Below are 27,107 nucleotides of genomic sequence, written 5' to 3' on the forward strand. Positions count from 1 at the left end.
AACAGAAAGTCGTGGGGTAGATGAGGATGAGGAGGGAAAGGGGTGAAGGAGGCAAGCACGCAGGGCTCCAAGTGTCACTGCTGGTAGGATCCTGGTGATGCTCAACCCTGTCCCTGTCACCCAACTTCCTCCCCAGAGCCAATTGCCCTCAGCTAGGAATTAGGTATTCCACGAACATGTTGAGACTAAAGCTAGTCTCTATAAACTGAATTATATTTTTCCATCACCTTCTATCATCAAACATGAAAATGAATTCTCATATGAAAACCTTTTGTTCCTGAGATAAACTACAGCTCACATTAATACACCAAGCTTATATTAATCATATCCCTGGAAAACTAGATACTTCTGGTAAAAATTAGTAAAAGTCACTCCATATATAAGCATTGTATCAAACCTTTAAAGAATTGTTAAATCCTGTCTTGCTTTTTGTAAGCCTCCCTTACCTTGAATGGCCTTACTTTGTAGCCTAAGGAAAATATTTTCTTTGAAAACCTGATGGTTTTAACTGTCTCTTCCAAAGTCTGTGAATCTGTTCTGGTTGTTTATTACACAGTCCAGATCCAGGGAAATGAAGGGAGCCAAATTTTTTTCTTTTTTTTAATAAAGAAGGTGAGCTTGTCTTGGCCATAAAGATTTTTTCCATGGTTCACAATTTTCCAGGTGTTGACCCGCAGCTCTATTCTAATGCAACAGAACTCATCAATGGGTGCTTAAAGAAGTCCCCGGTCCTGTTGACCACTAGGCCCAGGTAGTTGGTGCTCAGCACAGATCCCAACCTGGGATGGACACGTCAAGCTTCAACCTGTTAAGGACATCAGCAGTCAAGAGTCACTGTGACTCAGTGATAACTTAAGGATTTCATGACATCATTGTCCTATTATTATTATTTTGTACAGTTTTGCCAGCTGTCTAATATTCTAACAGGAGATATCCTTTATTTCATTTCACTTATTTATTTGTTTTTACTTACTTATTTTTACAGCCTTTGAGATATCCAGACTCCTCAAGGGACACCAGATGGCAACCAAGTTGTGTGGGATAAGCACATCCACTTTGGGGACAGAACAGGCACTGGGAAATCTCCACTTGGACCTGTTTCCTCGCCCCTGCTTCCTTCCTGACCCCCACTCTCATGACTATGGAAACTTCCTAAGTCCCAGCGGTAGTGATTTTTCCCTTGGCTGCTGGAGTTAAAGTTGAGGCACCAATGCCTTCCTGGAGGAAAGAGGTGGGTGTTGGATAAACAGGTGAGATTCCTGCCCCTGAACTGCATGTGGGAGATTTCTAGCTGTACCAGAAAGGAATTTGTCCACCCCAGCCTAATTTTTACCTCATCTGAGGCGTTTTACTTCCCACAACTCCCCACCCTCCCCTTTGAATGGTATCTGCCAGGCAGCCTGGGCTGCTCTGCTGTCTAACTTCTGAAGGTCACAGCATAGAGCACTTCATTTGTCAGCAACAATAACTTAAATACTTTCCCCTCAGCATCATAGTCTCTAGCGAGGGAGGCAGAATATTTCCTCATAGGGGGGAGGAGAGAAGCAGGCAGAGTCCTCATCTCCCAGCTGTGTCTCTTCTAGCTGCTCAACCTCAGGGCTGGGCCTGAAAGATGAGTAGAAAACAGATGTGTTACAGCCCACTGCACCACTCCCAGAACCAATGCCACCAACCTGGCAACAGGCTGCACAGAGATTTGTATTCGCCTGTCACCTTCCTTACAGACCATGACTGGGACAGCTGGAAGGGGAGTATCCCCACCGCACACAGCATACCTGTCATTTCCACCATCCACGAAGGAAGGGTCATCCTGGTCGTCAACAAAGGCAGCGTTCTCTGGAGGGTAGATGGTGCAGTACTGAGGAGGGCTTGGTACGGCAGCCACCGCTGCTCCAGACAGTGTGAGACCACAAGGGTTCACCATTGGCTGCAGGTAGGCAGTGTTTATCCCCGTGGGCTCTTGAGAGCCATAAGGAGGAGGAATATACTGCACCACAGTAGCCCCGTGGAAGGTGATGGGTTGGTTGATACCAGTGAAAACAAATGATTGTCCTCCTGCCACCTGCTCCGAGTCCAGGACCCGTTCCTCACTGTCTTTGCACAACTGACAGGAGAGCATTTTGAACTTGCACACAGCAATCAGGATGAATGTCACCCCGACTGACAGCAGGATGGGCCCAAGGAGCTGGGTCCATTCAAAGTGGGAGACCCCTTGGTATTTGATCCAGCCCATAACGGTGAATGTAATCCCCACCAGTCCCAGGAAGGTGCCTGAGAAGAGTAAGGTGGCCCCTGCCTTGTCATCATCGGTCACCTGCATGTCCGCCGTACTGGGTGTGTAAGGCGTGACAGAAAACACGTTGAGAGGGAAGTCCTCCAAGCGGTTGCTGCCCTGCTCCATCGTCCTCATGCAACCACCTGCTTCTTAGAAGGGAAAAGGGTTGTGAGGGCTCCTAAGAACAGAGCAAGGGAATCACAGGTTCAGATTAGTTATGGAAGAACTTTGGGCTTCTGTGGTTAACAGAGTAGAACAGGCAGAGGACTGAACTTTGTTTAGAAGAATAAAGGTCTGAGAAATGACACTGGAGGCTTTCTCATATAGTGTCAACAATCGCAGGTCTCTGTTCTGCAATTCAATGACAAGCTCTGTCTCACTCACATTTTCATTCGCTCATTCAAAAGTGTTGAGCGAGCTGCCTTATGGGCTAGGAGGTGCTTTTCTGGACACTTAAGGCCCTGTTCCAAGGCTCTGTTAGCATCTTACCAAAACCAGGATTGTAAAAATGGCAGAGCGACCCCAGGACCTCTGGTTATGCTGTGGCCTTTGATGTGTTGACCGCATGCTCAGACACCTAACCCAACTATCCTGCTGGGTCAGCTCATTAGAAATGGGCAGACACCTCTTTCTTGACTGTGTGTATTCCTTCTCACTTCCCATGTGCCTTTGCTGTCAGCATTTGGGGAATAATTCCAGCTGTGGGAGAGGAAGGACACCACAGGAGACCCTCCCACGTCCCACATTCCTGGCAGAGGTTGAATGAGCACCAGGCGTGACCTGGTGTCTCGGGGGGGGGGGGGGGGGGGGGAAATGTGCTCCAGACCCTCCCTCTGAGGTGGCAGCCTAGTCCCTGGTCTCCAAGGTGAAGTAAACAGCTGCATTTTTAGGCCTGCTGTGTTTTGCAACCAAACCCAAGCTGATGTAGAGAAGAAAGCTCCAACTTCAATGACATTGTCTGTCATTCATAACTACAGAGCTTCTTCAAAGCAACCCCACAAATTTCTTCCTCCACAGAATAGCAGCCTTCTTTTTTCCCCAGACAGATCTTGTGCAAACAGACGTCTGTGTTCCGTGGTTAAATATTATATCAGACCCCTTTCACAGCATTGAGCGGAAGGAAAAGAGTTGCCCTTTTGCCCTAGGTCAGGGCTTCCCAAACTTCCCTGATGATAAAAATCATCCAGGCCACTTTTTTAAAAGGCAAAATCTGAGCTCAAAACTCAGAACAACAGAACCAAATTTCCAAGGGAGAATAAGTGCTCCAGGTGGCTCTTGCCGTCAGGAATCTTTGGACACCCTCCTCCAAGTTGATTCCACTGCTCCTGGGAGACTGAGGGACTCTTTCCCCCACCGAAATGCCTCTCTCTGCTACAGGACAAAACCTACGCTCTCCAAGTTCACTGCCAACCAGATGGAAAGGCAAGCAGATGACGCTGCAGGTTATCTTCCTGGGTGTGTCCTGGAGCAGCAAGGATGGAGTGTGTTGCTATCAGAGTGGTCTGCCCCATTTCATTCTATTGCTCAAGCAAGTCACTAAGCCAACCGAGATACAAAAGGAAGGGAATTAGATTCTTCCTCTCTATGGGAAGAATGTCAAGGTCACTGTAAAGAAGAACATGTGCTATAGGAGATATTGCTGCTCACTAGAAAATACAATCTTCCACAAAGGAATGTGGACTTTTCACTGTTGAGTCTGTGATGCTGTTTTTCTTTTTGTCCATGTGGACATCCAAGGGTGTCCCAAGATTTTAGTTCAGCCATACCATATCCTCATTCACTCATGCTTGGTTAATAACCTCATTCTTATTTGCTGGCAAGTTCTCGATGAGACCTACATGGGCAGCACTCTGTCGCAGTCATCAATAATGTCCAGTTCTGAATTTTCCTGAGTTTCTTGTATATTTTCACTGTTTTTCAGACTTATACATCAAACCTCCTGTTTTTAACCACCAATCCACATTCCTAGTTAAAAATTGTAATTTTGAAATGATTATAGTTCAAAGAGATGAATGAAAAGTGACACTAAAACCACAAAAAGGTTTTCAGAGCTTATCAGAGAATTTTTGTGGGAAGTGAAACTAGCATGGTCATATATTCACAAAACATTTGATAGAACACATCACAGTGGGAAGTAAATTGCTTTGCGGAAGATTGTGTGTGTGTGTGTGTATGAGAGATCAAATGCCTTTTTCAAAAAGTATGGTAAAGTGACAAATTCATCTTTCAAAAATTTAGCTGCTCAGACCGAGATCCTGTCATATAATCTGTTTTCACAGCAGTCTGGGCCATATTCACTTTGATTTGACCACGAATGAAATACCACCAGTTCTCGAGTAACAAAAAAGTACCACATATTAATAAAATAAAACAAAAATAAAAAAATAAAATAAAATAAATAAATAAAATAAAACAAAGCCATGAGCTTGAGCAACATGAAAAAACAGCAATCTGGTAGTTACATTTTCAAATAATGTGTCTCAAAACCGTTCAATATTTCCAAAATTCAGAAAGAATTTCTTCCCAAACATTTGGGTAGAAATGACACTGTTTGGCTTCCCTAACAGCCAGCTCACTGTGGGAGGGGGAGACACAGTAGAGAGGGAGGGGGGAGAAGAAAGAAACAGTAGGAAGGGGGCAGACAGCTCTGCTCAGCACCATAGGGCCCTGTCACTGGCCCCCATCATCCCACAATCATGAGAAAATCAACACAGTCAGAAAAGGTCTGGAGGGCATTATTGGGTTCTCAAGGCAACTGGTCCATGGGCTCAATTCTGTATCCCGTAGCTATGAGAGGAAAAGGGGATCAGAAAGCACAGCTCCTGACCCTGCTCAGAAATCCAGGAGCTAGACTGGCCCTCGTGTCCCACACAAGGCAGGTACTTCCTCCACGACATGGCTGGTCTTTAGGGCTAGAGCAGCAAAAGCAGGCAGCTGTCATGTAGAGGGGTGGCTAGGGTCTGAAAGCCATGCCCTGACCAGCTCTGTGCCTTCAGAGGGCCAAGGTCACAGACTTGCAGGGAACATGAACAAGACTACATATGCTACTCGACTGCACCCCCATAGGACTTGTGGAGAGAGGGTTGATGCGTAGTTAAGTGTTCTGAATGGACCAGACGTGTAACCTCAACCCTGAAAGATGAATCTGCACTTTAATGAATGTTGAGTGTCTATAGGTTATTTGGAGGAGGGTGTTTGGAGGAAATCTCAGTAGGGATTATCCACTGCTGACCTGTTTCGTTTACTTGAATTGTGTCTGATTATGGCGACAGATAGTTATATTCACCTTTTACAATAAAAAGACATGGGGGTTGAGCCATAGCTGTCCCATAGCAATCATAGCTATACCATGGTGATGTTGAAAAACCATAACTGTCCCCACACATTTTACTTTGTTACAAGAATAACAAGACTATCAGAGGGGGTGGGGATCATTGCTGTATGGATTCTGCACATTTATCCCAGCCTCTTGCTTGAGCTTCTCAATAACCAGGTGAGAGACGGTGCCTCAATTCTATAGATGATTAATCTCAGCAACAGGAAATTATGTTATCTGACTGCGTAGCAGTGCAGGAGGACAATCTGTTTTCTTAAACTGTTTTCAAACTGTTCTTCCATGAAGGACACATGCTCGCGGACAAGTGTTCTCTGCCTGTGGTCTTGAGCCAGGCTGTGTCTGCAGAGGGTTGCTGCAGCAGGTGGCTCTCCAGGTGTTCTCTTGGATAACCTTTAGCTTTTTGTTTTCCAGCTAAAATGAATGTTACCTTGATGGAATTGGAATTTAGGTCACAGCCACTGACGTTTCCAGCAAACAACAAGGTGAGCCTCCCGAGGGCCTAGCTTGTGGTCTGAGGATCTTCTGGATGGTGAGCTGGGGGGTGCGGGTCTGTGTTGGGCAGTAGTTCCCTTTGGAACTCAGATATTTTTGTGCTTGTGTATTTGATTTCTACTGTGGCATAACCACAAACAGAGGCTTACAAAGGCCCTCATTTAGTAGCTCACAGTTAGTTCTGTAGGTCAGACATCAGTCTTACCTGGAGGCTCTAGGGGAGAATTTGTCCCCAGGCTCATTCAGGTTGTTGGCACATTCATCCCCATGTAGGTACAGGAGTGAGGGCCTGTTTCCTTGCCAGAGGTTACCTCTGCTTCTAGCATCACCTACTTTCCTTCTCTGTGGCCTTCTCCACCTTCGAAACAGCTGTAGAACTTCTAGTCATCCTCAGACTTCAGATCTCCTTGACTTCCCATTCTACCTTCTTCTTCCCTAGTCTTCTGCCGCGACAGCCATAGACAGTGCTCTGCTTTTAAGGACCCATGTGATTAAATTATACTCATCCATAGAATCCCTTTTTAAGGTCAACTGTGTCATATAATATAAGACAATCACAGGAATGATATTCTTATCACATTCACAGGTTCTGGGAGAATAAGGGATATGGGATCTTTTTTTGGAGGAGGGCTTTTTTAGCATTCTGCCCACCACATTCTGTTCTGTTGCTGAGAGCCAAAGAGAGCTATTGAAGAACAAGTGACTCAGATAAGAATGACCCTACTGGGAATGTGTTTGTCTGGGCTTCATCAGCACTGCTAAAACAGTTTACATAACAGTTTACGTAACTGCAGTGGGTCTTATGGGCCTTAACACATCCAATTGACTCTACTGCAGTGGTTCTCACAGTGAGGTCCTAGGACCATCCGCATCCCCTGGGACCGGGTCAGAAGTGCAGATTTGGAGTCCCACCCCAGACCTACTGAATTAGATGCGCTGTGCTTTGGGTCCAGAGATCTGTGTTTTAACCAGGTGATTCTGATGCTTGCTCGATCGAGAGCTATTTCTCTAAGGCAAGTCCCCAGTTTTCATTTTTGTGGGAATGCAAAGTAGGGAAGGAGTTAGATAGGAGATATCCAGGGTGGCTTCCGCTCCCAACCACCTATGATCCTGTGAGTACTATAGAAATGATTACACTGTATAAACCAAAGGGTACATGTATGCACCATTGTGTGTGTGTGTGTGTGTGTGTGTGTGTTTCCACATATGTGATGGTTGACAGCTCAGGCTTTGAAATCTTTCCTGCGATCAAATCCTGGCTCTACCAATTACTAGCTGTGTAGCTGGGTTGCTGCTTTGACTTTTTGAGCCAGAGTTTCCTCATTTATAAAAATAATAGTGCCTCCTTCATAAGAATATGAAGATCAAGTGAGATAATACAGAGAGAGCACATAGCATAGTAAGCTCAGTGAGTATCAGCTATAATTATTTTATTTGCTCTGTTTCTTTAAGCTTTCTCTTTGGCTACTTGAGGAGGGTCCCTGGTAGGGCTGAAGCACCCAGGCCCTTATCAGGAGGCCCTGAAGCCATTGCATGGATACTGAGGATGACAGCTCTGAGGCATGAAGGCCAAGGTGAACTTTCTCTGATTCTTAGGGTCAACTGAAGTCCTTTCACTGTAAAGGAAGACACTTACATAAAGTGTGTACATAATCCTGTAACTGCATTTATCTCCTCCTCTGAGGAACTAGAGGAACACAAATGGAAACCATATATCTTAATGCAGAATCAGCCAAGATGTGGAGAGAGGGCTACAAACAGTAGGCTTTTGTGTGTGTGTGTGTGTGTGTGTGTGTGTGTGTGTGTGTGTATGCTTATTTTATTTTTTGTATTTTGTTGTCATTGTTTTGCATCTTCAAAGGAGCAGAAGTAGTTAAGGCCTGGAATAGAGTCAAGAGGTACCTTTGTATAAAGATCAGGTGAGAAAGTGTGCCACTTGGGAGGACCTAAAGCCCCCCTCCACTCACGCCCACCATAACTTCACGGGCTTCACCAACCTGTTACAGGCGCAGGGGTCCTTGCTGCTGTCAGACTAGAAACCAAGAGTGGGCAAAACAGCTTTGCAGAGAGAAAGGTTTATTAAAGTGAAAGCTTGGTGCACCAAGGGAGCACTCTCCAGGGAAGCATGGATGTGGCTCCCTGAGGTTTACAGGTACAGCGGCTTTATGGGCTCTTGGGGTTCTGGGCTACTCCTTCCTCTTTCTTTTTTCCCTCCCCAAAGCATGTTGAGGTGGGTCCTTCCCTGTGCCTGTGCCGTGGACCTACGTGCTACTTCGTGCATTGCATGTCTCATTAGCATCTTAAATCTCCGCCAACGAGAGTGTATTTTATTATGATAAGGAGGAAAAGTTAACTATAGGCCAGCTCATTTAACTAATGTTTATGCTTGACTTTAAAAGTTTTCCCTGGGCCTGCTTATCTCTCCTGCGATTATGGTTCTGTCCGCTCATTGTTGCTTATGCACCGGGGGATATGGCTCAAGGTTGTTCTCCACTATGTGACTACACTACGTGGCCACCCACTACAAACCTTCCAGGATCTTGCCTGTGTTTGCTGAGAGGCCTGAATGGAGATTAAGACCTCGTTGAGCAGCAAGCATGGGAGAGAAGAGACACCATTCAGCAGGGCCTGTTTCTTCCAAGGGGAGCTATGCTATTCTCAGCCTTCTGGGTAGTTTTCAGTGGCACTGACGTGGGAGGGAAGGCCGAGGCCACCCAGTGTGAATCGCTGCTGCCTGAAATGGAATCCATTCTACCAGGCGTAGGCAGGCAGTAACATGAGGGGCCAATCCCCACAGCTGCTCCCCACCTGCATCCCGTTCCCAGACACCACATGGCTCCTTTAGCCTCAATGCCACCAGGAGAGCAGCTCAGCCTGAGAGACACTGCTCTGCTAATAACCACTAATAACCACAGGAACTCTCTGGGCAGAACGCCGGCTGGGTCCTCTTCTGCCTGGGGAAGAAGAGTTAGAGCTTGCAGATTTACGCACTATTTGAGGTCCATCTCTGGCGGAGGTCTTAGGCATCTGCCATACTTTTCTGTACTTGATGAAAGAAGAGCCAGAGCCAAGAAACCCTTCTTCCCACCTCCCCTAGAAAAATGCCACCAGCTTCATGCAGAAGTTGAGTTCCTCCGGTGAGAGCTCATAGGACCGCAGATCTGGGAGGTTTGGGGAAGGCTTCATAGTTCAGAGTCAGAGGCCCAAAGATGCATTCATAACTGCTCTTGCCATCCAACACTTCATTTAGTCCTCGTTAACATGCTCTACATATTAACTCATTTGGTCTGCTTCGTGCAGACCAAAGTTATATAATTGGGGGGAGGTGATTAAAGATACTTTCTTCTCCGCTCTGCCACTCTAGAAAGCCCACCAATAATTTGATTCCAGGTAGCTAGAACGCTGGATAACAGAGCACTCTGCAATATTAAACCATGTTCATACCATAATATGTCACCATGGAAGGAGCCTTACAGACCAGCACCTAGCACCCATGGAGATAATTTTTAAATGGTTCTTAGTAAAAGCAGGAAGTGAGGAGGAAGGGTAGGAGGGTAAGAGAGGGGAGCTGAAGGGAGGGGAGAAACTTCCTTTAACAATGATAATAGCAGACCTTGTCTTGAGGAATATGAGTAATTCTACCCTCTAGAATGAAATTCCAAAACAAAAGGTAAAAAAGGAAACAAGCCCTAGTTTAATTCTTTTATTTTACAGGTGGAGAAACTGAATTTCTTTGGCTCTGGGGTTTTATTGCCACTCAATGGCAGAAACCAAGTATTTTGACTCCTGCTGCACTGCTCTTTCTAGTACATCAAACTGCTGCACATGTACTTACAATACCTCATTTCTTCCCTTCTAATGAGAAATTCATCCAGGTATAGTTCTAACTAGAGAGGTTGATCATTGATGGCCCCACTCCTCAGAGAAGCGACCCCATGCTGCTGAAAGATAGTAGGCCTGCTGGATACCAGCTGACCCAGCCTTCCTCCTCTTGAGGTGGGCATCTGATACAAGAGCAGCCCTTCCATAGATAGGGGGCAGGGTGGCCAACCATGCTGGTTTGTCTGGGACTGAGGGGGTTTCCAGGATGCAGGACTTTCAGTGCTAACACTGGAAAAGTACAGAGGCAACGAGTACAAGTTGGTCACTCTATCAGGAAGGGACTTGTGACCTGTATAGCCAGGTTGAAAACCATAGCTTGGGGAATCAGATTCCCTGTTAGAAAGTGGGAGACTGAAAGATGGAGGCCATTGGCTGAACCGGAAGTGCCATGGTGTAGAAAGGAGAGTTGAGGAGCTGCCATGTTAGTCACATGTAAACAAAACTTAACAGCAGAAACAATGAGCAAGTAGAGGACACTGATTATATTTTAGGAAAACTGACTTCCAGTAGCTTCTTCCTTGAAAACCACCGTGGCCAATTGCAGATCCTTGTGGAGACTCTTTCCAGATGCTTCTGTTTGCTGTTGCTGCTGCTTCTGCTTTCCTTGCCAAGGAGACTGCTATAGCAGAAGACTCTTCTGTATTAAAACTAGTTCTCTCCAGACCAGTGTTGCTTATCTTTGAAATTAAAAAGAAATAAGCAAAATCTAGGACACCTACAAATTTCAAGTTGGAACACCCAAGAAGAATTCTTATGGATTCCCACCTCACATCTTCTGGAGCTCATGAAGCTCTTAATCAGCCAAAGCTGGTGTGGCAGATTGATTTTCCCAAAGACAGCCGTGACAACATTGCTCATTCTCTTCTTACATGGTTACTTTGACACTGCTCTCATTAAGAGGTGGGGTCTACTTCCTCTACCACTGAACTGGTGGGCTTTTGTGACTATCTCATAGAGTACAGTAGAAGGAACGTTGTGTGGCCTCTGAGGCTAAGTCATCAAACACAGCTTGCATTGTTCCCGGGAGCACTTGCTCTGGATTCCTTTAGTCGCCATGTGAGCTGTCTGACTGCCCGAGGCAGCCACGGTGTGAGGAACTCCTAGCAGTTCCACATGGAGATGTCCTAAGACTACATGAGGTGAGAGATGCTTGGCCAGCTTCCAGATGCTTCAGCCCTCCTCTCTTCCAACTCCAGCCAGTATGTGATCACAACTGCTTCAGAGACATTGACCTAGAAGTGACCAGCTAAGCCCTCCCTTGATTCCGAAACCATAGACCCATAGTTTATAGGAGATAACAAAATGATTGTTGTTGCTTTAAGCCACTAAATTTGGGGGTGATTTTTATACAGCAGTAGATACCAGGAGCAGCTGGTCTTGAGAGGTGATAAAAACCTGTGGCCTGATCTTTCTCCAGAATCATGGCTGCTGTAGCAGGACCAAAAGGACCCAGCTAAGTGCAGTGGGGCCCCACACCAAGCTAGGAATTGACTCCACATTTACATGAAAGACAGATTAGAGTGGCCGATATCTTAAAAACAATTATTTGGTTCACCAAATGATTTATAAAAATATTCTTTTATATAAGCAGGTATTTCAAGTAAGTTAAAGAAAATTATTTTTATTTACAAGAATTGATCTCAAGTCAACCTTTCAGGAAAATGCATGGCCCACCACCAGCAATTAAAAGCAGCTATTTTCTCTGTCTTCCAGGCATCAGAAGCCCAGGCACCCAGCCTTGATGCCAGCAGACGCATGACGAGCATACAGACAATAGACCAAACTGTACAAATGGGCAAAGGAACAAAGCCTCAAAGGAACAGAGGATAGAAGAAGGTAGAGTGGGGATATTAGGCCTGCACATTTTCCTTTATCAAGAGAAGTTTCGAGTTTCAGCTGGGCACATAATTGCCTGGGTAGAGAACACGTTTCATCCCAATCTCCCTTTCACATAAGTGTAGCCATATGACTAATTTCTGGCTGGTGGGAAGTGAGTGGAATGATATTTGTCACTTCTGGATAATGCCCTTAAAAGAAGTAAGCAACGGTCTACAGATAGACAGTGGTGACAGTTGCACAACAATGTGAATATACTTACTGTCACTGAACTGTACACTTAAAAATAGTCAAAATGGTAAGTTTTACGTTATGTGTATTTTACCACAATATGAATGAACAAATAACTGAACAGCTGAAGGACACTTCAGGGTTACAATGAGAAAGGTGAATAGTATTAGTGGACGAAATGTTTGTTTCTCTGTGGGTGTACCTCTCCATAGAACTTACCCTGAGCCATATGGGGTCACCATCTGCATGAATTCCCTGTGGCCCTTACAGTGGCACCACTCGTGGAACCAGTTGGCTGGAACTAGGACCCCGTAGGGCTGGCTGAGAGGGAGAAAATAGGGAAGAGACAGGGAGATTAGAGCAGAAGGGCTCCTGTGGACCATCAGAGATGAGTGCTAAATGAACTGAGAATCCCAGCCTGGATTTCCTTACCCAAACCCTGGTAGCCATGCTCTAGCTGGGCTCCTAATGGCTCACAGCTGTCCCCAATCCAGAGAACTGCCCTCGGCCAATGGGAGCGTTTTCTCCCAGAGGAGTACGCCCACACCCAAGAAAACTCCCAACCAGAGTCAAGCTGACATGGGGGTACAACAGGCCAGCCTCCTTGCTTCACATAGTACTGACTCAGTGGCACAACTCATGCTCCAGTACTCTGTGGGCTCAGGCTGGCACTGGTCTCCAGCTGAGCTGCGTCCTGGCTTAGCGTCCCTCGCCCCCTTCCCCGCTTCTTTCCTGAAGGCTTTTCTCCTGAGAGCACTTTCTCAACATACCACACGGACAAGAATCCCCCATCTAAGGCTGTTTCTGGGGATCCCAACATAGGACAGACTTCTCCTAGGGTAAGTAAATAACAATTTTTGTGCACTAGGTGGTTGAAATCTATGTGTGATTTTATATGATTGGCTACTAGTAAGAGTGCATTCTTGCTAATAATGTACTGAGTTGGTATTGGCTTCCAGAGCTTTCAACACATAGTCAAAGGGTTACCCATATTCATTCATTCACTCAATTCATTCATTCACTCAATAACATTTATTGGCCCATAATATGCAAAGAGTGTGGAATAAGATCCGGTTCCTTTGGCCAAGGAGTTTATATTGGAGTAGGGAGGACCCACATGTAACATAAACTCTACTCCAAGATAGAATAAAATATGAATGACAACAACATTAAATACATACTTTTACTGTGTAGAGAAAGGAGTGCTGATTTTGACTGAGAAGATCAGGAAAGAAAAGTACATGGGGTGGTAGCACTTCAATGGAGTCCCGAATGCTGGTAGCATTTTGTTAACGAGAGGATGCAAGGAAGGGTGTTCCAGCAGAGGGAACCACATGTAAAGGCACACACTCCTGGGGATTCATGTCTGTTCTCTGGAATACCTAGCAGCTATTGTAATGCGGGCACTCAGCTCCCGCTGCCCCGCACAAGAACGCAGGATATGGTGAGGCCAAAAAGAAAGAACAACGGAGCCATAGAGAGGGGAGTCATACCACTATATTCTCGATGGTGGCTGGTGGAGACACAAAAGCAAATATCCGCCAGTACCCCAGCAGGGCAGTCTTCCTACATCCTAGTCTCGCTGGCGGCCGGGGAGACACAGCAAGTAGGATCAACATGATCCGCAATCCGCCATCCATTTGCTAACCGCACTTGCTAGCAGCAATCGCTGTCAGCTTCTCTGCCAACCAACCCCCTTGCCAGCATAGCCCTGGTAGTTATATTAGCGGCTAATGGCTAACCGGTAACAGCTGATGGCCATCTACTACCCGAGCCAGCACCTTTCCATGTGAGGCCGAGAGCCTGGAAACTGCTCTCTGGGACTCCGTCCCTACAGCTATCCTGTCTCCTTCAGTAAATTTACTTATCTCTGTTCTCTCCAATATGTGCTGAGTTGACTTGTTTTTTAGGTTAACTCTCGGAAGGTAATATTATTTCCCTTATTTGTATATTTCTGGAAGTATGAATTATAGCCCCAAACACTGATAGCAAAACCGTGAAGTGTTACCTTTGGCAGCCACCACAGGGACCTGCCGTAAGAATGACAAAAGCCCTGTTTGCCCTCTTTAGCCTTAAGATGGCAGCATCTTCAGGCAGAAAAAGCCCAGTCTGGTGTCTACTTTACAGCCCCTTCCTCCAGGGAATCACTACCTCTGAGCCTCAACCTGCCGTCGCTGGGACTTCTGCCTTTGAGCCTGCCAGCCACAACCCCCGAGCTCAGGCTCCCTGCTACCACCCACTTCACAGCCTATATTCCGAACCATTTTGCCTCAGAGACAGAGCTTCTTTTATTCAGCTTTATATCGGTAGGGGCACTAAGGCAATGCTTCACACATAGGATGTGACTGTTTATAAAACAAAATCTGATCTACCTTCTTTGTCAGTCTCTTCTCAACAAGAATGGATCCCAGTCAAGTTAGAAACATTTCTCAAACAAATGTATGGGACTGAAATACTAGAGTTGGCTGTAATGGCTAACGGCCGTGTGACTTCTCCTTAGAGATGCAAGAAAGCATAACAAACTAAAAAGACCCTAAAAGAATGTGTTGTCCTGTGAAAGTCAACGATTCAGCCAGAGGGACACTCTGAGTCTGCTTTCCCATAAGAGTTCTCTGTGTGTGCCCTAACTATCCATGTCTTGGGTTTTTATGTTATTTCTTCTTTGTATCTTTCTCTGCTTCGCCACTTTGGCCATGCCTTTCAATCACCTCGTGGCTTGATTTCCCTCATCATCTCAGACTCCCAAGACATCTGTCCTTTTCTTTATTCCCCTCTCTCCCTTCTGATTTCTCTTCCTGATTAGAAGTAGGCCTAAATCTACATCTATACATAAAATGAAGTTCTTATTTTTTCTTATTGAGGTATAGTTAACATATTAGTTTCAGGTGTACAATGTAATGATTTGATATTTGTATACGACGTCTGACAATTACATTTGAGAACTTGTTGCCATGATGTTGTTGCTAACCTTTTTTGATATCAGAGGGCTTATTCATTATGAATATATACCAACTGGACAAACAGTTAACCAAGTTTACTATTTTGAAGTGCTGAAAGGGCTGCATGAAAAAGTTAGACGACCTGAACTTTTCGCCAACAATTCGTGGCTCTTGTATCATGACAACGCACCAACTCACAGGGCACTGTCTGTGAGGGAGTTCTTAGCCAGTAAACAAATAACTGTGACGGAATACCCTCCGTACTCACCTGATCTGGCCCCCAATGACTTCTTTCTTTACCCAAAGAAAAAGGAAATAATTGAAAGGAAGACATTTTGATGACATTCAGGACATCAAGGGCAGTACGACGACAGCTCTGATGGCCATTCCAGAAAAAGAGTTCCAAAATTGCTTTGAAGGGTGGACTAGGCATTGGCATCGGTGCATAGCTTCCCAAGGGGAGTACTTTGAAGGTGACAATAGTGATATTCAGCAATGAGGTCTGTAGCACTTTTTCTAGGATGAGTTCACGAACTTAATTGTCAGACCTCATATATTGCAGAATGATCACCACAGTAAGTCCAGATAACATCCGTCAGTTACAAAATATTTTTTGTTGTGATGAGAACATCTCTCAGCAACTTTCAAATATGCAGTACAGCAGTATTAACTACAGTCATTCTTATTTCTAAAGATGTGAAAGTAGAATCTATAGTGGAAAAACTGGCAGGGCAGCACTGGTATCTTACCCAGGACTCCAAAACACCCCCATCTCTTTGCCCTCTTCTTTCTTTCCCTCCATCTCAGAGAAGTCTCTTCTTGCTAAACCATGTGGGTTATGACCTCATCCCATTCTCTTTGCTCTTAACTCCCTGTCCTAGACTCTCTGTGTGTCTCAAGCACGCTCAGGTCTCCACACACTAAAAACCCACTCCTGTCCCTGCTTCACTCCCTTTTCCACAACCATTCCAGTGTTGCACCAAACTTCTTGAAAAATAGTTTGCAGCTGTACCTCCATTTCCTCTACCTTTCCTTCAAGAAATTACTCTGGCCCGATGCCCAAGCCCACGACGTTCAATGTCTATTGAACTTTGTTTCAGCCCTTAACCTTGGACGTTCCTGTAACATCTCACACTGTCTACCATAGGTGCATTTTGAACTCAATCCCCTCCCCTTTCAAGGTTTGGACCTTACCATGTCACTCCTCCCTTCTCAGACTCTAAGTCTCCTCCCTTCACTGGCTCCGCCCCTGACTTGCTAAAAGTGCCCCTTAGTAAGGAAGCGCTGAGGTTTTCTTACCCTTCCCTCATCTCCAAGACCTCACCTGCCCCCGGCTCTGGAAAGTGTCTCAGGGTATCAGTGAGTTTGAGCTCTCAGGGAAGACATTTTAATGCAAAAATGTAGCCTTCTGTGAGGTACCCAAGTAAACTGGGTTTTCACTCTTTAGCAAACAGGGTTATCTGGGCCTTGTTTTTCCTGTGCCTTTGCTGTGAGACTTTTAGCCTGGCAAGCAGAATTCAGCCAGGGAGCGACCTGGGCAGACTCAGAGATCGCTTCAACAATGCCAGGTGGCTAACCATTCACCTCCCTCCTACAACGGGCAGTGGGGAAGTGGCCCCAGACCTGGTATTCCTGACATAGCGCCTTTTGAGATACTCTGTGCCTCAGCAAGCAGCCAAGGAAGCCAGAGGTCAGCACAGCTGCAACCAGATAAGTCTCTGTTCCTGGGGTTCTGTTCAAAAGCACAGGCTTAGAAGAATTTGGAGAAAATTATACCTGTAGCTATGTCTTCATAAGTGTCCTTAGGAAGAAATTGTAGACTTCGGGGTAAGCTATAATACCTCAATATTAACTTTTCTTCCAATAATAATAATAATAATAAATTATGATGATGATAATGACTGTATTATTATGGAAAGTTGATGGGAAATATTGAAAAGTCAGAGAAGTTCAAAGTACAAAGAAAATCTATATACTCTCCACTTTCTTCAATAATTATTAATATCTACCAGATTTGTTTCACCTCTGTGAAACATAGTTGTGCACATAGTTTTGTTCTTAATGAACCATTTGAAAGGAAGTTGCAGACATCATGACATTTCAATCCTAAATACTTCAGCACACATCTCCTAAGAATAAGGACGTGCTTCTATCCAATCACAATAGCATTATCACACTGAAGACTCTTAGCAATCATTCTATAATATTATCTAATAGCCAGGCCATATTCAATTCCCCAGTTATCTTAATATCTTTTATAGCTTTGTTTTCACCAAATCTGGATGCAACCTTTTTCTGAAAGGGCAAGATAGTAAATACTTTAGGTTTGCCTGCCACGATTTTTCTGTGGCAGTCTCTCAACTATGTCTTCGTAGCACAAAAGCAACAATAGACAATAGGTCAGCTAACAAGCATGACTGTGTTCCCATAAAATTTTATTTACTAGAATGGACGACTCCCCTGCAGGTCATAGTTTGGTGACCCTTGTTCCAGAACAGTACCTCTGTCCGTTTCCCCCCATGACATAGACTCTTTCAAGAGTCCAAGCCAGTCCTTTTATTGAATTCCCAAAATTCTCGATTCATCTAGTTATTTTCTCAAAGTATGGTGTAATGTATTCCTTCTTCGTCTGTATTCTCTATAAACTGTTCATTAGATGAAGAGTTTTCATGAAAGTCATGTTAAGTATTTTTTGTCAAAATAATGTGTTGGGTAATGTTGGGAATGTTAACTTTGAAAAAGTATCATCAAAGTCAGTGTAACTGCTCTTTAATCATTGATGAACCCATTCACTCCCCCACCCATCATCCACGCATCAAGGATCTATGACGCTCGTCCTGTGCCATGTGCGGTGCTGAGTGCTCTGAGGGATACAGTGACATGGTCCACCCTGCCCTTGCGGGGTAGGGCAGGGCTGTTGGGCAGCAGAAAAGCACGGTGCTAGAAAAGCCAGTACCTCACCAGTCTTTCTAGACCAGGGCCAAAGGGCTCACTTTATCTGAAATAGTTGTAAAAAATGCAGATTCAGCGGATCCTCGGACCCAATGAAATAGGATTTCTTGAGTTCCAGACATCTTCGTTTTAACCAGTTCCACTGTTATAATAGGTCAAAGGAAAGCAGGTGTGGTGAAAATCAATTCTTAAGTTTCCCCTAAGTGGGGAAACAGTCACCTGGAAGGAGGCCCCATCTTATCTGATTTACCGCTGGGTCTACCAGACATGCCTCACAGCCAAGGGTCAAAGAGAAAAAGCATCCTGGCCTCAGGGACTGCTGATCTTTAAATGTATTCACAAACTATTTGAGGCACCTCTCTTCAAAGGTAGAAGCTAATTCCTCTCCCTTTGAGGGTGGGCCAGACTTAATGACTTGCTTTGAATGAATAGAATGTGGCAGAAACGATGATGTGTGACTTCAAGACTAGATCCTAAAAAGCATTGCAGTTGCCCCTTTTTCTTAAATCTCTTGCTCTGAGTGAGAGAAGCCAGGCATCATGTTGTGAAAACACTCCAGGAGCCATGTGGCTGTCCCCATGGAAAGGAACTGAAGCCTCCTGCCAACAGCCAGCACCAACCTGCCAGTCCTGTGAGTGACCATTCAGAAGAGAGCTCTCTAGCCATCGTCAAGTCCAGAGGACTGCAGCCCTGGTTAACATCTTGACTACAATCGAATGAGATCTCATAAGCCAGAACAATCCAACTGAACTGCTCCTGAATCCCTGACCCACAGAAACATGTAACATAATATATGTTTATTATTATGTAAGCTTTTTTCGTTTTGAGGTAGTTTGTTATGCAGCAGGGGGTAACTGATGGACTTTGCACATAGTTTTAGGATTACTGCTGGAGCGGTGCCAGTGAGCCCCATCTGCCACTCTATTTGAGAACAACTCTGTGCAGGGCTCTGCATGCTTTCCTGTTTGATACATGTGTCTGCTTAACTGGCTGCTGACCTCACAGTGAAATGCCCAGTCAGAAGCCTACACCAGGCCTCCAAAGAATCAGGAGTCGTAGCGTCCACCCCCTGGGTGAAATGTGTTTGGAGATGACGCCATTGCCCCTTCCTTACCCACAAAGTGTTCTTTGGAGTCTATGTATGAGTGTAAGGCAGCCCCATTTCTGGCTGGGGAACACCTTCTCTCGATGTAGAGCCAATAGCATATATGGGTATCCAAACTGCCACTTGGTGACAGTTTGGTGACTCATTAACACCATGTTCTGACAAAACAAGCTAACTGGCTATGATTTTGAAAAATAATGAAACAATGTTTTGGTGCCAAAATACTCCAATCAACTCAATAGAGCCTAGGAAGAAAAGTTAAAACTTAAGGGATCAACAATCCTTTTTGGTTTAGAGTGAGTTTGGGGCTGAGGGAGTCAGTTACAGTATTGAGATGTTTCCTTGTTTGATTGATTTTATACTTCAATCAGTCTGGTGGGTACAAGTGAAAAGTGACTTTGCTTGCATCAAGGAAGATTTGGGTTAAATTTTTCTTTTTTTAATTAGACCACAATCCAGTAAATAATGCGCAAAGAATATAAATATATAGTTCACAGAAAAGAAGATTCAGAAGGCTCTTAATATTTGAAAAGATTCTCAATCTCACTCATAGTTAGAGAAATGTAAATTAAAACTGCCCTGAAATAGGATCTCTTGCCTATCAGTCTGGCAAAAATCCAAAAGTTGGGTTTGAATCTGTAAGGTAATAGTCACTTTCATATGGAAGTACATATCTTATAGAGGAAAACTTAGTAACATGCAAGTTGTCGAATCAAAAACAACATAACACAAAGTATTTATTCATATTATTTGTAATATTAAAAGATTGGAAACAACCTAAATTTCCATAATTATAGGAATGGTTGAACAAACTATGGTATATTCACATGGTGGGGTATTATGTAGCTATACCAAAAAGAAAAAAAAAACAATGAAAAGGATCTCTATATAGGGAGTGATTCCCAGGAGATATTATTAGATGAAAAAAAGCAAGGTGCAGAGCAACATATATTAGAGTTTGTATTAGTATATTAAATACTGTATAAATAATATATATTACACTACTAGTATAGTCTATATTATGTAGTGTATTATATATAGTATAGTATATATTATAATATATACTATAACGTATACTACCATCTCTAGTATATAATATACTAATAATATATACTATATATAGTATATATTCCAATAAAATTTTATTTACTAAAATAGACAACTCACCTGCAGGTCATAGTTTGCGTACATATTTTCGTTCTTAATGAACCATTTGAAAGTAAATTGTAGACATCATGACATTTCAATCCTAAATACTTTAGCACACATCTCCTAAGAATAAGGAGATGTGTATATTCTATAGTATATTATATACTATATATGGCATATAGTATTTTATATACTATATGTAGTATATATTATATATGCTGTATACTACATACATTATGTATTATATGTAGTATATACTATATAGTATATATAATAGTATATATTTTATATATACTATTAATAGAGTATTACACATAGTATATACTATAATATATATTATACATAATATATTATATATTATATACAACCCTGCCTTGGTAATTCCCTGAGACCCCAGTCCACCCAACTTATAGGCGTACCCAAGCTGCTTCTAGCAGCTTTTCCATACAAAAAGCCTGTCTGGCCTTGTGTTGTAGACTTTCCTAAAATCTCTTAAACATTTGAATGTCTGGCCTCAGCGTTCCCCATATAACTTGCTAAGCAGCCCCAAGCCCAACACTAGTAGTAACCATCTGCAGATCACTCTGTATCTCATACCAGATGGTCCTGGGCTAGGCACAAGCAGTGGCTGACCTTGGTCTGCAGCACAGCCCCTCCAAAGAGGCCCCAGAACCAACCCACCCAGTAGCCAGCTTTGGACCACACCAGAGTACCACCCAACCACCTCCACAAATGACACACCCAAAGGGAAGACTCAGTAGGCACCAGAGGCCCTCTAAAGTGAACCTGCTCCATGCAGTCAGCCCCTGAACAACAGCTCCTCCACTGTAGTCACGGCCAGTCCTCACAACCAATCAGCCTGGGGACCAATCCTTCCCATTGATTTTCCAACAGCAACCAAGGTGCAACTACAACAGGAGGGCACACACAACCCACAAAAGGGGCAAATCTGGAGCACCCAGATCTGGTGACCAGGGAGACTGTGCCACTGGGTCCCACAAGACACCTAAGTACAAACAACCACTGGCCAAAACTGGGAGAGATAACAGGTCTACTTAATACATAAAAGCAAACAGAGGAAGACAGTCAAAATGAGGAGACAAAAAAACATGTCCCAGATGAAAGAACAGAACAAAACTCGAGAAAATGGAGATAAGCAATTTACCAGATGCAGAGTTTAAAACACTGGTTATAAGGATGTTCATGAACTTTGGGGAAGAATAGATGAACTCATTGAGAACTTTAACAAAGAGATAGGAAACATAAAAATGGAGATAGAAAACATAAAAAAGAAACAGTTAGAAATGAAGAATACAATAACTGAAATGAAGAGTACATTAGAAGAAACCAACAGTAGATTAGATAAAGCAGAGGATCAAATCAGTGATTTGGAAGACAAGGTAGCAGAAAACACCAAATTAGAACAGCAAAAAGAAAAAAAGAAAAAAAAGAGGATAGTTTAAGGGACAACATCAAGCTACTAACATTCGCATCATAGGGGTACCAGAAGGAGAAGACGGAGGGCAAGGAATTGAAAACCTATTTGAAGAAATAATGACAGAAAATCTCCCTAACTTGGTGAAGGAAATAGACATACAAGCCCAGGAAGCACAGAATCCCAAACAAGATGAACCCAAGGAAGGCCATACCAAAACATATCATAATTAAAATGCTAAAGGTTAACAAAAGAGAGAATCTTAAAGACAGCAAAAGAAAAGCAGTTAATTACCTATAAGAGAGCTCCCGTAAGACTGTCAGCTGATTTCTCAACAGAAACTTTGCAGGCCAGAAGGGATTAGTAAGAAATATTCAAAGTGATGAAAAGCAAGGAACTACAACCATGATTACTCTACCCAGAAAGGCTATCATTTAGAATTGAAGGACAGACAGTAAAGAACTTCCCAAACAAGAAAAAGGAGTTCATCACTATCAAACCAGTATTACAAGAAAAAGGGGCCACATACTAAACCTGACAAGTTCAAGGGAGGCCCTCATGTTGGGCCTTATAAACCAAAGTAAACACACAGGGTGGTCTGAATGTAAAAATTCCTAACTAGTCATAGTGGGTAGTAATGGCCTATGGCTTTCTTGACAAAGATCAATCTTTAACTTCGAAATTTTCTATTGTCTTTGTGCATTTAAGGTAACACACCTTTGAAATGTCAGTCATCTTATTTTTGTCAGACCCCTCGAAGGCACAACCAGAACATGAGACAACATTGTTATCTTGTTGCCCACATACCATCTCTATGTGCTGTAAATGTTAACTATCCTGTACCCACCAATATAAAAGAAATATTTATCTTTCCCTTTTATTTTTTATCGTCTCAGAGATTTCCCTCTGCTTTCTCCCGTGTCCCTAATCTACCAATGAATTTCATGTAGCCTTCTTTACGTCTCCTCTTTTGATTCTAATGTGTAAAATAAGCTGCAAAACTTCCATTCTCTGGAGCATTTTCTCAGTGTGTTGAGATTTTGCTTCCCAGCAATTGTCATCAGTTTGGCTCAAATAAACTCTTCTAAGACTTTTTCTTAGGCCGGGCATCCTTTTGTCAACAGATACTAGACTTATGGGGTAATCACTTCATAAGTTAAGTAAGTAAATGTCTAATACTATGTCATACACCTGAAACAAATATAATATATGATTGTATGAAAATTATGAGTATTGTAGCCATCCTAGTTAGTATGAATTGATATCTCATATTGTATGTTAACTGTAATTGAAAAATAAAAAATTAGTTTTAAAAATTAATTCATGAAATTTAAAAACAAAATTAACCTTAATATTAAATATAAATAGGAATAAATGACCCTAATTTTATATGAAATTAGAAATATAAAAGCAAAGAAAAATAATTTTTTAAATGACTTCCAACATACCACTCTAATTGTCCGTATGTGCTTAATTAGATACATTTTAAGGACTTAAATAAAACTTCAAAAAATCTTTTACTTTATTCAGTGGGTTTATTAGTAGTAATACTGAATTGTAATTCAAAGAAAGGAAGAATTCCGAAGCTAGCCACCTACTGTGGAAAGAGACCTTTATAGGCACTGGACTGCAATTCCAGTTCTTTACCAGAGCAGAAGGACACCCCAGTAATGGGCTGGGATGGGAGAAGTACTGACCTGCCTATGGCCACATTTAACTTGGCGCTCGGGTCCCTTCCCAGTGCATAGTCGTGAAGGACACAGGCCTCATGAAGGACATCAGGCGCTGCCAGATTCTACCTGTAGGACCTATAATAACTTGTTGCTTTTCATAGAGCGGGCAGGGAGGAGTCAGTGAGAAACAGCTGGGAAGTAGCTCACAGGGGCACCTGTCAGGGCTGTGCTTCCATCCCACCCTACGGGGCCTAGGGGAACACTCCAGCCTGACAGAAAAGAGAGAGAGCAACAGAGCAGGCTTTTAGCAACTTTACTGCTGGGAGGGAGGAGCAGAGTTTCACAGCCTACTGAAGGAAATCTTGGAGGCCACTCCATGCCTACAGGCTTGAAGGATGGCCAGAGTACCACAGGAAATGTCTGGCAAGGCCTCGGAGCCTTGGCAGACAGGGAAATGGCTACTTCCTATGTGAGGTTTGGGAAGTGGGAGGACCCCAAGTTAGTACCTTTCCATCACATTGGGTCCTGGCCCCTCTGTCTCATGGAAGAGGCTAGTTCTCCTCCTTTGCAAAAACCCCTAATAAGCCATCTAGCGCACCTAGGACAGGTAGGCTGGATTCACTAGCTCGTTCAAAGGCCTTGAAGGAAATGTCCTATGAATAGATTAGCACATGACAGCAGTGGGAGCTCATCCACCCCCACCAACACACCCTGCACAAGTTCCAGCTCCTTCAGGCCGGAGCAGCCTCCAGGAGAACACACAGAGTAATTACATTACTGCCCACCTCCCTTCCTCATTGGATTGCTGTCTGCCACCCTGCCCCCTAGGAGAGGGAGAGGATGAAGTCACTCCACTCCCTGCACTGGCCCACCTCAGCCACAGGGCTGGGGCACCCTCCTGAGTGAGCTAAAGGACAGAGAGTATTTTTAAACAGTCACATGCTTCACCTGGCTGGAAACTATACCACCCCTTTGCCCCCCAAAGCATTCATTATTAGGGAAAGCTGCATCTAAGTCATCTACCTTGTTCCTGTTGGGGTACTCGGGTTGGTGGCAGCATGCATGATACTCCAGGAATCCCAGGTATGCAAGATCCAAGCAGGCTCGTGGCATGAAGCAGACGCGCCACGCATGGTTCCCCACCAACAATCAGAGGACATTTCTCCCCTCCAGTCCACCCACCACCCCCATAGTGTGCTCCCTGATGTCTCTCTCCTTTGGAGAAGCTCCTACACCAGAGGCTCAAGGACCAGGGTTTCCTGTGTCCAGAATGGCAGCTGGCAGAGCCCCGCCCACAACACTGACCAGAGGAACTCTCTCACCTGGGTTCACCAGGAGCTGGGAGTCACAGGAGAGGAAGGCAGGAGGGGCAGGCTCCCCGCCTGGACAATCTCGAGCATCTTGACAAATGTCACTGATGTTCCCAGTTGTAGACATGCAGCAGTCTTGACCTCTCCCAACACAAAGAAGTGAACATAAAACCATGCCTTCCTCAATAAATGAGTCCAAAGTCCTCCAGTCTGGGAGTACAGGAGGACTGCCCATGTAAGAGAGGAAGGGGCAGGTGACACAATCCTGACTTTGTTTCCCCACCTGCTGAGGCTCTCGCATGAATCACCAACAGAGCTGCGTAGGAGGCTGGGACAGGAAGACTGTGTGAAACCCCCATCAACACCGGGGGCTGACTGAACCCTTATCTTTCCCCTCAAGGACTCTTATTACGGGCTGAGGTGTGTAAACAGAATACTCCAGAAGGTCTAGAAATTACAAGGACCTCATAACCGAGATAATCTAGCCCTCGGGGTATTGTCATTTCTGTAGTTGCTCTCTACTGTCCTCACAGGTATTGTTTCTCAGATTCCTTGGATGATAAACGTTACCCCCCTGGAAATCTGGATTCATTGGGCCAGACTAGAATGGGACTCAGAAATTTAACTTTTTCAACAATTATCATCATTCTTATCATTGTGGATCTTTGCAGATCCTCGCAACCAGACTACCTATCTTCTTTCTTCTGCTCTAGTCAGGCCACCTTTTGAGGCTGATTTCCTATCCTTTCCTACAACCTGTCCTGGAATGATGGCCCCCGTCAAGGGAGACCTACCACCCACATGGCCTCAGTCCTCTGCATAGCAAGACCGACAGTCACGTCACGTTAGGATCACCTTAACTCCTGCCCTTCTGCCCTCCACTCCAACCACTCAGGTGGACATGGGATGAACACATAGTCACCGTTCCCCTCAGCTCTCATTCTTTGAAAACCTATTTCCCTTGGCATGCCCCATTCCTCCTTAGCTCATAAATTGAAGAAATACCAAAGGGACCTTACCCATCAAAAATTGCTTTAGTTTCAGTTGAATTGGTTGATTGGGTTAGTCCACTTAACTGACCCCAGGGAAGGACAAAGAATTCACAAGAAGGGGCTTTCATAGTGTAGAGGAAGCATGCTGGCACAACACACCTTATGTGTGTAGTCTCACCTACACTTGCAGACCTCATTACTATTTTCCATAAGGTGGGGCATCACACCTTCCAATACTGCAGGAGGAAATCTGGAGTAAGATTTCTGTTTGGTGTTCAAAAACAAGTAACACACATGAAAAGACTCTCAACGTTATTAGGCATTAGGGAAATTTCAAATCAAAACTGTAATGATCTACCACTTCATACTAATTAGGATGGCTATAATAATCATAATTTTTTAATAAAGAAAATAACAAGTATTGGTGAGGATGTGGAATAATTGGAACTCTTATACATTGCTAAAGGGAATGTAAAAAGGTGCAACCTCTGTGGAAAACCGTTTTGACATCCTCAAAAACTTAAAGTTAGCATAAGATCCAGCAATTCCATCCCTAGGTATATACCCAAAAGAATTGAAAACAGCTATTCCAGCAAATACTTGCACACAAATGTTCATAGCTGCTTGATTCATAACAGCCCGAAAGAAGACACAACCCGAATGTTCATCAATGGATGAATGAATTAACAAAACTGGCATCTACATACAATGGACTATTCTTCATCTCTAAAGAGGAATGAAGTCCTGATATATATTACAATGTGGATGAATCTCACAAACATCGTGCTAAACGAAAGAAGGAAGACACAAAATGTCACATATTGTATGATCCCACTTATATTAAATGACCAGAAAAGCAGAAATACCCAGAGACAATAAATTGGTGGTTGTCAGTGGCTAGGGGTGAGGAAGGGGGTGGGGAGGGGCTGCTTAATGGGTATGGGTTTTTATGTTAGGGTGATAAAAATGTTTTGGAATTAGATAGAGGTGGCTGTACAACATGTGAATGTGCTAAATGCCACTGAATTTTTCCTTTTAAATTGGTTGATTTATGTTACAGGCATACCTTGTAGATATTGCGGGTTCAATTCCAGACCCCCACAATAAAGCAAGTCACATGCATTTTTTGGTTTCCCAGTGCATATAAAAGTTCTGTTTATATTATACTGTAGTCTATTAACTGTACAATAGCATTAAGTCTAAAAAAAAGTACATACCTTACTTAAAAAATGCTAACCATCATCTAAGCTTGTGGGAAAATGGTGCCAATAGACTTGCTCAATGAAGGGTTGCTACAAAACTTCAATTTGTAAAACATGCAACATCTGTGAAGTGCAATAAAATGAGGTATGCCTGTATATGAATTTCACCTCGCTTTTTAAAAAAAATGGTAATGCATATAAGGAAAAAAGAAAAAAGAAAAAGAAGTAACGGTTACCAGGTGGGTTTTCAGAAGCTGTCATCCTTTGCCAGAACTTTGACAGGCAAAGGATTCATCT

General features: G+C 43.7%; 1 protein-coding gene and 1 long non-coding RNA gene across 3 annotated transcripts; one reads left to right on the plus strand and one right to left on the minus strand.

The window, feature by feature from the left end:
- Positions 1-537: 537 nt before the first annotated feature.
- On the minus strand, positions 538-2,445 carry TMEM174 (transmembrane protein 174). 2 transcript variants are annotated; one of them, XR_013993686.1, is made up of 3 exons: positions 1,776-2,445; positions 974-1,605; positions 538-805 (listed from the first exon to the last, which is right to left on the minus strand). XR_013993686.1 is itself a non-coding variant. In XM_081054287.1 (3 exons), exons 1-2 carry the CDS (start codon positions 2,408-2,410, stop codon positions 1,500-1,502), a joined length of 741 nt encoding a protein of 246 aa, XP_080910413.1. In that variant the 5' UTR covers positions 2,411-2,433; the 3' UTR covers positions 603-805; positions 1,478-1,499. The 2 variants fall into 2 exon arrangements, 1 of the variants encoding a protein (XP_080910413.1); XM_081054287.1 differs by having other exon boundaries at positions 603-805; positions 1,478-1,605; positions 1,776-2,433.
- A 3,403-nt stretch (positions 2,446-5,848) lies between these two features.
- On the plus strand, positions 5,849-18,753 carry LOC308500109. The gene is made up of 5 exons (XR_013993687.1): positions 5,849-6,094; positions 9,819-11,125; positions 11,700-11,822; positions 12,792-12,892; positions 18,504-18,753. It is a non-coding gene; the product is annotated as an uncharacterized lncRNA (long non-coding RNA).
- Positions 18,754-27,107: the final 8,354 nt, after the last annotated feature.

The sequence above is a fragment of the Rhinolophus hipposideros genome (genome assembly GCF_964194185.1).
Source record: "Rhinolophus hipposideros genome assembly, chromosome: 7".
Classification (NCBI taxonomy): Eukaryota; Metazoa; Chordata; class Mammalia; order Chiroptera; family Rhinolophidae; genus Rhinolophus; species Rhinolophus hipposideros.

Coding starts and splice junctions, on each gene's coding strand:
- TMEM174 (XM_081054287.1), bottom strand. CDS start 2,410: ATGAGGACGATGGAGCAGGGCAGCAACCGCTTGGAGGACTTCCCTCTC. Junction 1,606..1,775: donor GTGGATGGTGGAAATGACAG/GTATGCTGTGTG, acceptor CTCATCTTTCAG/GCCCAGCCCTGAGGTTGAGC.